This window comes from Gigantopelta aegis, chromosome 13 (genome assembly GCF_016097555.1).
Source record: "Gigantopelta aegis isolate Gae_Host chromosome 13, Gae_host_genome, whole genome shotgun sequence".
Taxonomy (NCBI): domain Eukaryota; kingdom Metazoa; phylum Mollusca; class Gastropoda; order Neomphalida; family Peltospiridae; genus Gigantopelta; species Gigantopelta aegis.
In genome coordinates, this window is record NC_054711.1 from 41222854 (window position 1) to 41240703 (window position 17850).

Below are 17850 nucleotides of genomic sequence, written 5' to 3' on the forward strand. Positions count from 1 at the left end.
ATATAGATATAGTGTAGAGCTTTGACATTGGCAACAAGTCTTATTACAGGCAGATAATATACCTGGGGGATTTCCAATTGCTAAATATGTAATTTTAAAATGTTCGTTTTTTAGTGCTGGCCCCTGCGTGTGCTGTAACCTCATCGTGGTGCAGGGGTGTAACATTCTCTTTGAGAATGGCCAATACAGCACAAATTGAAATTTTGCGTAAAAGTCGGTATCTATCTGTGATATTTGTATTTTTGCACAGTTCTTTATACTGTTTTTATTTAAATCTTGAATTTTTATATTGATGTTGATCATGACCTTATTTGTTTGCATTACCATAGTTTGACACCCAATAGCCGATGTGTTTTTCGTGCTGGGGTGTCGATAAACATTCATTTATTCCATTGTTTTTTTTAGTGCTGTAGTATACAGCATTTGCCTGAGATGCTTGGTAAGGGCTGTCATACATGTATACAGCGTTTGCCTGAGATGCTTGGTAAGGGCTGTCGTACATGTATACAGCGTTTGCCTGAGATGCTTGGTAAGGGCTGTCGTACATGTATACAGCGTTTGCCTGAGATGCTTGGTAAGGGCTGTCGTACATGTATACAGCGTTTGCCTGAGATGCTTGGTAAGGGCTGTCGTACATGTATACAGGGCTAGCTCTGGCACTTGCCAAATATGACAATTGTGAATTTTAGAAACAATCGGCAAATTTTATTTTAATTCTGCTCACCCAGAGCTAGCCCTGGGTATGTGCTGTCCTGTCTTTAGGAACGTGGTTATAAAGGATTGTTTGCAGGTTTCCTCTGAACACTGTACATGTATGTTAGGATTACTAACTGTTTGACATCCAATAGCTGATTATTAATTAATCCATGTGCTCTAGTGGTAGTGTTAAACAGAACAAAGTTTAATGGGTTTTTTCAGTGCTAATTATTAGTCCCCTACCAGTCCAACCGGACTGGACTAAAGGTTTCATCTCCATCCTTCTGTCTGTCTGTCATATATTTTCCGGATGTGTTTTGCAGAAGGCTTTGAGATATTGAGCTGACATTTTGTATATAGTTTCATCATGTACTGTTACAGATCAAGTTTGACTTTCATGGCGATTTACCCATTTTTGACGGAGTTATGGCCCCTGAACTTAGGAGATATGAAAATTTGTTTTCTCAACTTTTTTTTCCCCCCAGAAGGCCTTGAGATATTAACCTGAAATTTTGTATATAGCTTTATCATGTACTATTACAGATCAAGTTTGACTTTCCCATTTTTGAGGGAGTTATGGCCCTTGAACTTAGGATAGACGAAATTTGTTTTCTGAACTTTTGTTTTGTAATACCTGAAAATGTTGAGATGATATTTTGTATATAGCTTTATCATGTACTGTTACTGATCAAGTTTGACTTTCCCATTTTTGAGGGAGTTGTGGCCCTTGAACTTAGGAGATATGAAAATTTGTTTTCTGAACTTTTGTTTTGCAGTACCTGAAAATGTTGAGATGAAATTTTGTATATAGCTTTATCATGTACTGTTACTGATCATGTGTTAACTTTCATGGTGATTTACCCACTTTTCACAGATGTCTGGCCCTTGAATTTAGGAGATAAGAAAAATTGTTGGGTCAGGTAGAGGACATGTATTGCTTTAGCAGTACTCTTAAAATGCCTGTTAATCAATGTGCTCTAGTGGTGTAGTTAAACAGAACAAAGTTTCATGTTTTTTTCAGTGCCGATTATTAATCAGTGTGCTCTAGTGGTGTAGTTAAACAGAACAAAGTTCAATGTTTTTTTCAGTGCTGATTATTAATAAATAATTGTGCTCTAGTGGTGTAGATAAACAGAACGAGTTAAAAAAAATTCAGTGATGATTATTAATAAATAATTATGCTTTAGTGGTGTAGATAAACAGAACGAGTTAAAAAAAATTCAGTGTTGATTATTAATAAATTATTATGCTCTAGTGGTGTAGATAAACATAACGAGTTATCATTTTTTCAGTGCCGATTATTCGGACGGAGATTCCGGTGTTCTGGATCCGAGCGGTCTGATGATCAGAAACAAACCACGAAGCCATGTTGAAGGTGAGTTAGTTATCTTTAATTGAGGTCAATTTTTTTTCCATTTACCATAGGTTGACACCCAATTAGCCGATGTATTTTTCGTGCTGGGGTGTGGACGTAGCCCAGTGGTAAAGTGCGATCGGTCTCGGATCGATCCCCGTCGGTGGACACATTGGGCTATCTTTCGTTCCTGCCAGCGCACCACGACTGGTATATCAAAGGCCGTGGTATGTGCTATCCCGTCTGGGCACTTTTAGTGCCAGACACGGGTGTTGTCTGAGCTAGACTGCCTATTTGTGAGCGTGTCGCTTGATTTTGTAGTGCCAGTGTCGCTTTTAACTTTCAGACACATAACAATTATTATCTATGAATAGGTGTTTTTCACCATTCATCTGTGTTTTTTTATCATGCCAGTGGTAATCTATTTTTAAAAGACGACACAGATTTCACCTTACAGTGACTGGCGTGGCATGTTAAAATTGATTTATTATATAGAAATATGTTACAGTGATTGCAAAAATCTCCATATGTGTTCATATTTGAATCGGTAAGTATTATTTTTCTGGGTTTTTCTACTTTTTATGATATAATTTAGATCAGTTAATGTTGATTAAAATTTGGCAAGACATTAAAAAAGTTGTTTTGTTACGAGCATTTGTGGCCAGATGTCCATTATTCCCAATAACCAGATGTTTTTTTTTTTAATTGAATGGATTCATATCCCAATATTTGGTGATTTTCACTGTTGATCAAATTTGTTATTAAATTAGCTGTCACAATCAGCTATTCGTTCTGTCATTATTGTCTAGCGAAAATACTTGCCGAAAACCAATTTTTTAACTCAGAGGTATTATTAAAGCTGCTATACTGTCAAGTAATCTGTTTTCTGTATTTTTGTTTCTGGTGAGTGTCGTGTGCAGAATGGCGGGAAATATGAATTGGGGAATGCACTGTATACAATGTACAGTATGTTGACTGGCGTGACGTCGGGCGAGATACCTCGCCTGCAGTAGTCAGAAGGGTGGGAAATATGAATTGGGGAATGCACTGTATACAGTGTACAGTATGTCGACTGGCGTGACATTGGGCAAAATATCTCGCCTGCAGTAGTGAGAAGGCTAAAAACACAAAACTTTATGAAATGGTTGTTGAAAGTAAGTGCTATATAAGTAATGTTGTTTGTTTTTTGTCCTCAGATGATTTCCAGACGAGCTGTAACCTGTCTCAGTCAGTTGAGGTGGACGACCTAACTCGGTCGGTGGAAGTCCGGTAATGAGACGTATATATTCAACCAAATTAAGGGGTGGGACGTGGTCCAATGGTAAAGGGCTCACCTGATGTGCGACCAGTCTAGGATCGATCCCCATCGGTGGGCCCATTTATTTTTAGTTCCAGCCAGTATACCACGATTGGTATACCAAAGGCTGTGGTATGTGCTATCCAGTCTGTGGAATGGTGCATATAAAAGATACCTTGAAACTTATGGAAAAATTTCTGTCCTGTATGCAGTAGCCTGCTTAGACCAACACATGTGCCCATGACAGGCGTGCACTACAACAGCTTGCTCTGTGTACATTAAACCCTATGGCCTGACCTGACCTAATGAAAAATATAACGGGTTTCCTCTCTAAGACTCAAAATTACAAAATGTTTGACATCCAACAGCCGATGATTAATAAATCAATGTGCTCTAGTGGTGTCGTTAAGCAAAACAGTCTTACTTTGGGCTTATCAACAAAATTAAGGGCCTATGGGATGTTCTAAAAAATTAATGATTTAAACAATGGGGACAGGATCTCAGTATAGCATTTGTCTGACGTTCTTTGATAGTAGGATGGAATTCACTAAGACCCATTCTCCGACTGGGTTTTTCCCATCCCACAACTTGTATGTGGTAGTGGTATGTGCTATCCTGTCTGAGGATGTGTAGTGTTTTCCCTAGCTTGTTTTAGCATGGTGCAGCACCATGCCTCAATAGTCTAACACCATCTTGCGTTATTCAGCACCATGCTGCCCTGAGATTAAACAAGCCTTTTTCAGTAATTAATTCTAAAATTGCCTTTATAAAACACCCAAAAAGGTATTATTAATTAATAAAATATGCCTTTTATATCTTTTGCCATTCATTTATTAAAGCAAGCACATAATTTACATTAATGTTTATTTAAAAAAAAAAAAAAAAATTTAATGAAAAAACAAGTGCCCCAAAAATGGTGAAAATGCCCCAAACGTGTTTGGTCTATCATGCCTTGCCAAATGTCTAGGGAAATCACTGATGTGTATATAAAACATACCTTATTGCTAAGGGAAAAACGTTGTGATGTTTCGTCTAAGTCTATTGCAACATAATTGTAAAATGGGTCAATCCATCTCAAATCTACCAGTTTTTAATGTCGCCCATATACTACAGTCTCAGATTCACTTGAAATTTGTACAAAATATTTCCCAGTCGTCTACATGAATAAATCCAGAATCTGTATTCTAAGTAGTTTTTGAGAAATTGTCATTTTGCTAACCGTGCTAGGTTTTAAATTCAGCTCAGAAATTACCATTATAATTTTCGTGCTATATTTAAAATGCCATTATCTCACATTTAAAGTGCCATTATCTCACGAAGTAATGTACACAGACATATGCAATTTTCTATAAGCACTCAGAAGATTATGAAGGTCTGATATATAGCAGACTGGAAGTTTCCAGTAGTTAAACTGAATGCTTAGAGTCAACTGAAAAATCTTTAAAATTGCATTTTATCTTTAAAAAATTTGCCAGCTATTTGAGACATTAAAACATTGTCTTACAAAACTTTTTTCTCTGTCAACTTGACATGGTATGTGCTGTCCTGTCTGTGGGTTGATGTATATAAGAGATCCCTTGCTACCAATAGAAAAATGTAGCAGGTTTCCTGTCTAAGAATATATATCAGAATTACCACGTTCGACATTCAATAGCCGATGAATAATAAATCAGTGTGCACTAGTGGTGTCGTTAAACAAAACATACTGTTTGGCTGTAATGAGACTCAAGAGTTCATGAAACCATTAATAATAGAGTAATAATGGCCATACACATACGCACACACACAGACAGACACACACACAGACACACACGCACAGACAGGCACACACGCACAGGCAGACACACACACACACACACACACACACACTCAGACACACACAGACACACACACAGACACACATACACACACGCTCTCACACACACACACACACAGACACGCATGCACAGACACACACACTCAGACACAAAGACAGACACACACACACATATACACACACACAGACATGCACACACACACACACTCACACACAGACACACAGAGACACACACACACACATACAGACACACACACATGCATACACACACACATACAGACACGCATGCACAGACAGACACATACACACACACGCACACTCAGAAACAGACAGAAACACACACACAGACACGCACACACAGACACGTATGCACAGACAGACACACACACACAAACACACAGTCACACACACACACAGACACACGCACACACACACAGACTCAGACAGACACGCACACACAGACGCACACACACAGACACACACACACAGACATACACACATACACACAGACTCAGACACACACACAGACACACACAGGCAGACAGACACACACACACACACACACACACAGACACACACTGACACACACACATACAGACAGACACAGACACATGCACTATCACACACACACACACTATCACACACACACACTATCACACACAAACACACACACACACACACACTATCACATACACACACACTATCACACACACACACACAAACATGCACACACAGACACTATCACACACACACACACACAAACATGCACACACACAGACACGCACACTATGATAAACAAATATTCCTGTCCTGTTTTATGTTTTAATGTTTATATTTCCTTCAGGGATAGACCAATGTCTCCATCACCTGACAAGCTGGACGGGACGCTACGTACCTTGCTGAAAGACGTCGTGCGGCCTAAAGGTCTGGCCATCTACCAGAGCGGCTACGTGAGCCACATTTCCGCCGTCAACCTCTACGATGGCTGCACTCCACTCCACCGCGCGGTACAAGGGGCAGATAACCACTCAGTGGTGAGGGCGCTGCTCAAGTTAGACAATTTCTGTCTGAACTCGCAGAACGACGCTGGATTGAGTGCACTGCACCTGGCCTGTAGTCTCGGCAGAAAGAAAGTTATCGATGTGTTGTTGGTTAGTATTAAAATGATTGAGTGCACTGCACCTGGCCTGTAGTCTCGGCAGAAAGAAAGTTATCGATGTGTTGTTGGTTAGTATTAAAATGATTGAGTGCACTGCACCTGGCCTGTAGTCCCGGCAGAACGAAAGTTATCGATGTGTTGTTGGTTAGTATTAAAATGATTGAGTGCACTGCACCTGGCCTGTAGTCTCGGCAGAAAGAAAGTTATCGATGTGTTGTTGGTTAGTATTAAAATGATTGAGTGCACTGCCTGGCCTGTAGTCTCGGCAGAAAGAAAGTTATTGATGTGTTGTTGGTTAGTATTAAAATTATTGAGTGCAGAAAGAAAGTTATCGATGTGTTGTTGGTTAGTATTTGAGTGCAGAAAGAAAGTTATCGATGTGTTGTTGGTTAGTATTAAAATTATTTCAGTGCTAAAACAAAGTTATCGATGTGTTGTTGGTTAGTAGTAAAATGATTTCAGTGCAGAAACAAAGTTATCGATGTGTTGTTGGTTAGTAGTAAAATGATTTCAGTGCAGAAACAAAGTTATCGATGTGATGTTGGTTAGTAGTAAAATGATTTCAGTGCAGAAAGAAAGTTATCGATGTGTTGTTGGTTAGTATTAAAATGATCGAGTGCAGAAAGAAAGTTATCGATGTGTTGTTGGTTAGTAGTAAAATGATTTCAGTGCAGAAAGAAAGTTATCGATGTGTTGTTGGTTAGTATTAAAATGATTTCAGTGCAGAAACAAAGTTATCAATGTGTTGTTGCAAGCATGACTCATGAGATATGATTGAAATCTTCGCGAGATATGATTTATATCGCATCTCGTGAAGATTTCAATCATATCTCATATTTCACAGACAACATGAAATATCCTCTATATATGAAGAGTTTAGGCGCAAAACACGATATATCCATTTTTCATTTTCAGTAAAAGTGATTTTTTTAATTGGCGTATATCGCGTTTTGATACAAAAAAACGGGATAATACCACACATTCCTAATAATGAGTTTTCTCTGTCCCAGTCACGGTCAGTTTACTGATAATACCGTACTTCCCTAGTGATGAGTTTTCTCTGTCCCAGTCACGGTCAGTTTACTGATAATACCGTACTTCCCTAGTGATGAGTTTTCTCTGTCCCAGTCACGGTCAGTTTACTGATAATACCGTACTTCCCTAGTGATGAGTTTTCTCTGTCCCAGTCACGGTCAGTTTACTGATAATACTGTACATTCCTAATAATGAGTTTTCTCTGTCCCAGTCACGGTCAGTTTACTGATAATACCGTACTTCCCTAGTGATGAGTTTTCTCTGTCCCAGTCACGGTCAGTTTACTGATAATACCGCACTTCCCTAATAATTAGTTTTCTCTGTCCCAGTCACGGTCAGTTTACTGATAATACCGCACTTCCCTAGTGATGAGTTTTCTCTGTCCCAGTCACGGTCAGTTTACTGATAATACTGTACATTCCTAATAATGAGTTTTCTCTGTCCCAGTCATGGTCAGTTTACTGATAATACCGCACTTCCCTAATAATGAGTTTTCTCTGTCCCAGGCTCAGGAAGGGATCGATCTGAATGTCCGGACGCTGGACGGACACCTTCCCGAGGAGATGACGACAAGTAAAAACATCATCAAGAAAGTTCAGAAAGCAAGACTGAACAACTCCTCGCAGTACGTAGTGATCAACTCTATAATATACCTGTAGCAGGTTTTAACTTAAAGGACTGAACAACTCCGCGCAGTACGTAGTGATCAACTCTATAATACACCTGTAGCAGGTTTTAACTTAAAGGACTGAACAACTCCTCGCAGTACGTAGTGATCAACTCTATAATATACCTGTAGCAGGTTTTAACTTAAAGGACTGAACAACTCCGCGCAGTACGTAGTGATCAACTCTATAATACACCTGTAGCAGGTTTTAACTTAAAGGACTGAACAACTCCGCGCAGTACGTAGTGATCAACTCTATAATACACCTGTAGCAGGTTTTAACTTAAAGGACTGAACAACTCCGCGCAGTACGTAGTGATCAACTCTATAATATACCTGTAGCAGGTTTTAACTTAAAGGACTGAACAACTCCGCGCAGTACGTAGTGATCAACTCTATAATACACCTGTAGCAGGTTTTAACTTAAAGGACTGAACAACTCCTCGCAGTACGTAGTGATCAACTCTATAATATACCTGTAGCAGGTTTTAACTTAAAGGACTGAACAACTCCGCGCAGTACGTAGTGATCAACTCTATAATACACCTGTAGCAGGTTTTAACTTAAAGGACTGAACAACTCCGCGCAGTACGTAGTGATCAAGTCTATAATACACCTGTAGCAGGTTTTAACTTAAAGGACTGAACAACTCCGCGCAGTACGTAGTGATCAACTCTATAATACACCTGTAGCAGGTTTTAACTTAAAGGACTGAACAACTCCGCGCAGTACGTAGTGATCAAGTCTATAATACACCTGTAGCAGGTTTTAACTTAAAGGACTGAACAACTCCGCGCAGTACGTAGTGATCAAGTCTATAATACACCTGTAGCAGGTTTTAACTTAAAGGACTGAACAACTCCGCGCAGTACGTAGTGATCAACTCTATAATACACCTGTAGCAGGTTTTAACTTAAAGGACTGAACAGCTCCGCGCAGTACGTAGTGATCAACTCTATAATACACCTGTAGCAGGTTTTAACTTAAAGGACTGAACAGCTCCTCGCAGTACGTAGTGATCAACTCTATAATACACCTGTAGCAGGTTTTAACTTAAAGGACTGAACAGCTCCTCGCAGTACGTAGTGATCAACTCTATAATACACCTGTAGCAGGTTTTAACTTAAAGGACTGAACAACTCCGCGCAGTACGTAGTGATCAACTCTATAATATACCTGTAGCAGGTTTTAACTTAAAGGACTGTAAGGTGGGATGTAACCCAGTGGTAAAGTGCTCACTTGATGCGCGGGCGGTCTGGGATCGATCCCTGTTGGTTGGCCCATATTGGGCTATTTCTAGTTCTTGCCAGTGCACCACAACTGGTATATGAATGAATGAATGAATGAATGTTTAACGACATTCCACCAAGAAAAAATACATCGGCTATTGGGTGTTAAACTATGGTGGTATATCAAAGGCCGTGGTATGTGCTATCCTGTTTGTGGGATGGTGCGTATAAAAGATCCCTTTCTACTAATGGAAAAATGTACCGAGGAAAACCGGGTTTCCTCTGATGACTGTATGTCAAAATTACCAAATGTTTCACATCCAGTAGACGATGATTAATGTGCTCTAGTGGTGTCGTTAAAGTTTGTTTGACTACTACTTTCACTACCACCCCGTCCGTGCATATAAAAGATCCCTTGCTACTAATCGAAAAGAGTAGCTCATGAAGTGGCAACAGCGGGTTTCCTCTCAATATCTGTGTGGTCCTTAACCATATGTCTAACGCCATATAACCGTAAATAAAATGTGTTGAGTGCGTCGTTAAATATAAAATTTCCTTCCTATCTATCTATGTATGTGTATATCTCTCTCTCTCTCTCTCTCTCTCTCTCTCTCTCTCTCTCTCTCTCTCTCTCTCCCTCTCTCTCTCTCTCCCTCCTCTCTCTCTCTCTCTCTCTCTCTCTCTCTCTCTCGCTCTCTCTCGCTCTCGCTCTCTCTCTCGCTCTCTCTCTCTCTCGCTCTCTCTCTCTCTCTCTCTCTCTCTCTCTCTCTCTCTCTCTCTCTCTCTCTCTCGCTCTCTCTCTCTCTCTCTCTCTCTCTCTCTCTCTCTCTCTCTCTCTCTCTCTCTCTCTCTCTCTCTCTCTCGCTCTCTCTCTCTCTCTCTCTCTCTCTCTCTCTCTCTCTCGCTCAGTATACTCCAGAGATTGAAACTAATGTGGCGTACCCCCCAAAACATTTCCTTCCTTCCTTCACTACCACTACCATTACTCTGTCATTGGTGATTGTTATCATTGTTATATTTTCAGCGTCTCGCAGTCAGTAAGTCAGGAGTCCCCAGTCACCCCGTCAGACTCCATTTCCGCTAGCGTTGCCGGGACAACGGTCAACTTCGACCAGGTTCAGCATCGGTACGAAGCACTCAAACAGGAAGTGAAGACTGGCACCACAAACTGAAGTGCAGAATGATGTGGAATAGGATTCATTAAGCTACTGATACACGAGGACCAAGTCCCAACAGTAGACGAGAAAAACGCTCAGTAAACTAGGTTCTCAGCGTTATGTTAAACTGAGTTACTGCATTCGGGAACCAGTGCAATGGAAGCTTTTCATCAACATTACAGACAATGTGGAATGGGTCTGGTGTAACAGTGAAAGTGTTGTGAAATGAAGACGTTTGATCTACACTCCACCACAGGCACAGCATGCAGTGTTTTATTATAAAATTGAATTACAGCTGTCAATGGTTGAAAATTGCACAATTTTAATTACCTCGTGCATATTCTACAGGACGTCCAATTGGTCCATGGATGGAACATCACGTGCGATTCTCTTGTGTAAAACATTCACAATAATGATACACAGTTGTAGGAAGGTCCCAAAAAGTGTGTTGGGGCACACACACACACATGCACAGACACACAGATATATATACATATACATATACATATATATATATATATATACATGTATATACATATACATATACATATATATATATATATATATATAAATACATGTAAAAATAGATAAAAAACATTGTTGCTGCTACAAAGTGAGGGTGGCACATGCCCCCTGGCCCCGTTTTCTAGACCATTGTGATGGTGTGTTTCACACATGACATCACAGTGCAAAATATGTGTGCTTGCTACAGCCTACAGTGCTCGACTGCTTGTATATAATTTGTATTATTTTTTATTAAATTGATTGAAGTATGGTAATAAAAAAAACCAAAATTATGCTTCATAAAACATATCAGTTTCATCACAGTGCCATAATTGTTCAGTATTTCACTGATATTTATTTTACACAAAAATCATGGATGTTAGCTAAGATTAGTTTTAAAACAATATTTATAGGATATTAAACCATGTACATATGTCCCAAGTGAAATAATTTGCATTTGTCATGAGCTTTAGCAGTGACAGTGAACATTATTTCACGATGGGGCATAAACATGATATGAAATGGTAGCAAGTTTAATATCCTATTTACTACCCACAATCGACCTTAAGTTATATCATATCACTCAACTGGATTGGATGATGGTCCTTTAAGGTTGTAGTGCACCAGTCGATGACATCGAAGTGTTGGGACGTATCACTTGGATATGTACCAAGATAGTTTTAAGCATGTGGCTAATAAGAGGTCATATGTACCATGTGTTACCATACTATAAACAAGTTACTTTTCATAATTCATTTTTTAATGTTGTACGTTGACTTTTTGTTTATTTATTTAATTTTTAATAACAACACATGTCAGATTTGATCCAGCAGACTTTGTAGATAGCTGGACGAAATGGCAGGCAGGAATTTCAGACAATTTTCACCGGTGTTGTGCATACAGTGTTTTGACTTGGGTACCACAAACATTAACACACGATGATCACTTTGTCAGTTCGGCTTTCAGTGTATTTGAACATTGTTGATTTGTCAATCTGGATCGAAGAATTTGTTTTGTGATCAGGGAATTTTCATTTAAGCATGCATGGAATTGTTTTTGCAGTGTGCAATATATACATGTATACAGAACTTCACATACGTTGTTTTCGATTCCTATTTATTGCACATTTATTTTGCACAAGAATATTTACCACGAGACCACGTAGCGGTCGAGTAGTATGTTCTTTCTTAAAATAAACGAGTGTAATAAATAAGAAGTGAAAACAATGTATGTGAAGTTCTGTATTTATTACATACCTTCTTTTGTGTTTTACAAAAAAAAAACGTTTTTTAATTTAACGTCATAACAACACTTTCTTATATCAATGATTAATACTCCTTTCATGGATTTACTTAACGTTAAGAATCATACTCTGCTGTAGTCTTGTGTAATGTTTCAAATACGATGTGATGTAATTTGTAAATCATATATGACATCAGTAAATAAAAGGCGCTACCTGCAGTTAAAGTAAAAGTAAAAAGGGAATTCCCCATTTAAAAGTTCCGGTCCATATCTCACATATGTGCGATACAAAACATATTTATCACACGGTTTGAAAATGTCTTTATCACTATAGTAAGATTGAATAGGTATGTAATATAGTTTGAAAACTTAAAAGTTCACAGACAAGCAATGTTTACCTGTGCTTGAGTTCATGTTTTGTGAGATGTTAACCTTTTCGCTACTGACTAAGTTATGGCGCTGTACTAGTTCAGCTTCGAAAACCTTCCATTTATGCAAATTTAGGGCAGGAAATCGGTTTTAACTGATTTCAGATTGTTGTATCTTCAGTTTAATACTTGACAAAAGAATCTTATAAAAGTTTTTCGTGAGTTTGTTGTACGACTCTTTAATTTTAGTCTTATGAAATATTAGCATCTTGTATGGCCTCTTTACACTCGCCAAAATTTTATGCTAGCTAACATTTCTTGATTTCCAGTATTTTAATTAGCAGGTAGCTAAACGGTCAAAATATACGTGGTGTTTGACACCAAATACCTGTAGGATAAAATGTGCTGGGGTGTCGTTTAACAAATATTCCTCTCCTTTCTTCTTTCTGTATAGACCAAGTGTTACAAGGAATCAAATAGCCGTAGTTTAGAATGTACTGGGGTGTCGTTCATGGGCGTCAATCCGGCTTTAAACGTGTGTGTGTTGGGGGTACGTGTTAGTGCTTGTGTGTGTGTGTGTACATTGTGTGTGTGTGCTAAACAAAAAGTGGGGGGGGGGGGGACACATCCCCCACCGATCGACACCCATGGTGTCGTTAAATATTCCTTACCTTCAATTTTCATTACGTGTTGACTGACATACCGTAAATCCGTGAATAAAAACCTATAAAGGCTTCCATGTTTTTTTCACGATGCTCAGAGTCCCAGCCTCCAATCAGGGCAGGCCATTATTCAAAGGTTTATGCTATTTTGTATTATTTAATTTTTATTGTCGATCTTATCACATGAAGAATAATTGTTAAATACACGATGTAACATTTTTATGTCAATGTTATCACACGAAGAAGAATTGTTGAATACACGATGTAACATTTTTATGTCGATGTTATCACACGAAGAAGAATTGTTAATCACACGATGTAACATTTTTATTGTCGATGTTATCACATGAAGAAGAATTGTTAATCACACGATGTTATCACACGAAGAAGAATTGTTAATCACACGATGTAACATTTTTATTGTCGATGTTATCACACGAAGAAGAATTGTTAATCACACAATGTAACATTTTTATGTCGATGTTATCACACGAAGAAGAATTGTTGAATACACGATGTAACATTTTTATGTCGATGTTATCACACGAAGAAGAATTGTTAATCACACGATGTAACATTTTTATTGTCGATGTTATCACACGAAGAAGAATTGTTAATCACACGATGTTATCACACGAAGAAGAATTGTTAATCACACGATGTAACATTTTTATTGTCGATGTTATCACACGAAGAAGAATTGTTAATCACACGATGTAACATTTGTATGTCGATGTTATCACACGAAGAAGAATTGTTAATCACACGATGTAACATTTGTATGTCGATGTTATCACATGAAGAAGAATTGTTAATCACACGATGTAACATTTTTATTGTCGATGTTATCACACGAAGAAGAATTGTTGATCACACGATGTAACATTTTTATTGTCGATGTTATCACACGAAGAAGAATTGTTGATCACACGATGTAACATTTTTATTGTCGATGTTATCACACGAAGAAGAATTGTTGATCACACGATGTAACATTTTTATGTCGATGTTATCACACGAAGAAGAATTGTTAATCACACGATGTAACATTTTTATGTCGATGTTATCACACGAAGAAGAATTGTTAATCACACGATGTAACATTTTTATTGTCGATCTTATCACACGAAGAAGAATTGTTGATTACACGATGTAACATTTTTATGTCGATCTGTGGATCATGTATCATTCCTCGAATGTTAAATAGACGCAGGCAGCTTCGAAAAATCCATATTTTTTATACAACTTACCAAATTAATTGTTTTTAAACACAAAATTTAATCTTGTTATTGTACGGTTTTATTTCACATAATTATATTATTTTTATATCTGCTGAACACCACAGTCAGTGCAGCTCGGGGTTATCGTTTGTAGTTACAACAGGCGTACTTGGTTACAGTCGCTCGATTGTGTGAAATGATGAATGGCTAATTGTCAACCGGTAATTCTGCTGAATCTCAACGTGTTGATCTCTTGTTTAAAAACAAAACACATTTACTGCTGAAAATTATATTTGCGATTCTTTTGGTGTTCAGTAAATACACATTGTAAATTACAGAGGTCATTGGCGGATCCAGAAAATCCTCATTTTTTTGGAGGGGGGGGGGGGGGGGGCCCCAAGGAAATATGGCCTAAAGCTACAAACGTTCCCAGAGGGATTTCTCGGATTGTCCAATGTAAAAAATGAAAAAATACAATAAAAATATAACTGTCGCAATTTTTAGGGGCATCCATAGATCCGTCACTAGGAGGTACTTATTACAACGTAACTTTACTACATGTATATTGTATCTGCACCTCTATAGATCCGTCACTAGGAGGTACTAATTACAACGTAACTTTACTACATGTATATTGTATCTGCACCTCTATAGATCCGTCACTAGGAGGTACTAATTACAACGTAACTTTACTACATGTATATTGTATCTGCACCTCTATAGATCCGTCACTAGGAGGTACTTATTACAACGTAACTTTACTACATGTATATTGTATCTGCACCTCTATAGATCCGTCACTAGGAGGTACTAATTACAACGTAACTTTACTACATGTATATTGTATCTGCACCTCTATAGATCCGTCACTAGGAGGTACTAATTACAACGTAACTTTACTACATGTATATTGTATCTGCACCTCTATAGATCCGTCACTAGGAGGTACTTATTACAACGTAACTTTACTACATGTATATTGTATCTGCACCTCTATAGATCCGTCACTAGGAGGTACTAATTACAACGTAACTTTACTACATGTATATTGTATCTGCACCTCTATAGATCCGTCACTAGGAGGTACTTATTACAACGTAACTTTACTACATGTATATTGTATCTGCACCTCTATAGATCCGTCACTAGGAGGTACTTATTACAACGTAACTTTACTACATGTATATTGTATCTGCACCTCTATAGATCCGTCACTAGGAGGTACTATTACAACGTTTTACAACGTAACTTTACTACATGTATATTGTATCTGCACCTCTATAGATCCGTCACTAGGAGGTACTTATTACAACGTAACTTTACTACATGTATATTGTATCTGCACGTCTATAGATCCGTCACTAGGAGGTACTTATTACAACGTAACTTTACTACATGTATATTGTATCTGCACCTCTATAGATCCGTCACTAGGAGGTACTAATTACAACGTAACTTTACTACATGTATATTGTATCTGCACGTCTATAGATCCGTCACTAGGAGGTACTTATTACAACGTAACTTTACTACATGTATATTGTATCTGCACCTCTATAGATCCGTCACTAGGAGGTACTTATTACAACGTAACTTTACTACATGTATATTGTATCTGCACGTCTATAGATCCGTCACTAGGAGGTACTTATTACAACGTAACTTTACTACATGTATATTGTATCTGCACGTCTATAGATCCGTCACTAGGAGGTACTAATTACAACGTAACTTTACTACATGTATATTGTATCTGCACCTCTATAGATCCGTCACTAGGAGGTACTTATTACAACGTAACTTTACTACATGTATATTGTATCTGCACCTCTATAGATCCGTCACTAGGAGGTACTTATTACAACGTAACTTTACTACATGTATATTGTATCTGCACCTCTATAGATCCGTCACTAGGAGGTACTAATTACAACGTAACTTTACTACATGTATATTGTATCTGCACGTCTATAGATCCGTCACTAGGAGGTACTAATTACAACGTAACTTTACTACATGTATATTGTATCTGCACCTCTATAGATCCGCCACTAGGAGGTACTTATTACAACGTAACTTTACTACATGTATATTGTATCTGCACCTCTATAGATCCGCCACTAGGAGGTACTTATTACAACGTAACTTTACTACATGTATATTGTATCTTCAAATTCTTATTTATTGTATTCTTTCTTTCCTTTATCTTTTTACTTCTAGTTACCCTGTTAACCCTTTACATGTTAAAACTCTGCTTTTCGGGGGGGGGGGGGGGGGGGGATGTAGCCCAGTGGTAAAGTGTTCACTGATACACGGGTCGGTTTGGGATCGATCCCCGTCAGGGCTATTTCTCGTTCCTACCAGTGTTCCACAACTGGTGTAACAAAGGCCGTGGTATGTACTATCCTAGCAATGGGATGGTGCATATAAAAGATCCTTTGCTGCTAATACAAAATTCCACCTCAATATTTTCAGGTATTGCAAAACAAAAGTCTGGATTTTTTTTTTACATATCTCCTAAGTTTAAGGGTCATAACTCTGTCAAAGATGGGTAAATTGCTATGAAAGTCAAACTTGATCTGTAACAGTACGTTGTAAAGCTGTACACAAAAGTTCAGCTCAATATCTCAAAGCCTTCTGCAAAAAAACCCACATCTGTAAAACGTTGGACAGGGACAGACAGACCGACGGACGGACAGACAGGACAGAGATGAAACCTGTAGTCCCCTGCGGTAGGAGTGGCAGGGGACTAATAATGTTAACTCCTTCACTCTATAATTTCTCTTTTATTTCTTACAAACAGCACAAGTAGTGGTTAAGGGTATAGTATGTGGATGAGAGTGCAATATATGTTATTATGTTAGTGTTTAAAACATTTTCTTTCACTTTTAAATGTGTTTATATATATAAAAACGTGCTATGTACAGATATTTGATATGAAAAAATCAAATTGTTTCAAAAGCAAAAGTGAAATAAAAATGTACAATTTAGGAATATTGTTCTTTTTTCCCCCCATCTCATCAAGGGCCAACTGTTTCTCTTTTTTCCCCATCTCATCAAGGGCCAACTGTTTCTCTCTTTCCCCCATCTCATCAAGGGCCAACTGTTTCTCTTTTCCCCCCATCTCATCAAGAGCCAACTGTTTCTCTTCCCCCCCCCCCCCCATCTCATCAAGGGCCAACTGTTTCTCTTTTCCCCCCATCTCATCAAGAGCCAACTGTTTCTCTTTTTTCCCCCATCTCATCAAGGGTCAACTGTTTCTCTTTTTCCCCCCATCTCAAGGGCCAACTGTTTCTCTCTTTCCCCCATCTCATCAGGGGCCAACTGTTTCTCTTTTTCCCCCCATCTCAAGGGCCAACTGTTTCTCTTTTTGTCCCCATATCAAGGGCCAACTGTTTCTCTTTTTCCCCCCATCTCAAGGGCCAACTGTTTCTCTTTTTTCCC

The 17850-nt window shown here is 38.4% G+C and overlaps 1 protein-coding gene across 3 annotated transcripts in view; it reads left to right on the forward strand.

Annotated features, from left to right (window-relative positions):
* Positions 1–12233, forward strand: part of LOC121387418 (ankyrin-3-like) — an 80557-nt gene extending 68324 nt beyond the window's left edge. For all 3 annotated transcript variants that reach the window (XM_041518526.1, XM_041518527.1, XM_041518528.1), the window contains 5 exons: positions 1989–2071; positions 3247–3319; positions 6008–6314; positions 7864–7982; positions 10278–12233. In XM_041518526.1, the coding sequence (XP_041374460.1) occupies positions 1989–2071; positions 3247–3319; positions 6008–6314; positions 7864–7982; positions 10278–10425 (730 nt within the window). In that variant the 3' untranslated portion in view covers positions 10426–12233. The remainder of the gene's footprint in view (positions 1–1988; positions 2072–3246; positions 3320–6007; positions 6315–7863; positions 7983–10277) is intronic.
* Positions 12234–17850: the final 5617 nt, after the last annotated feature.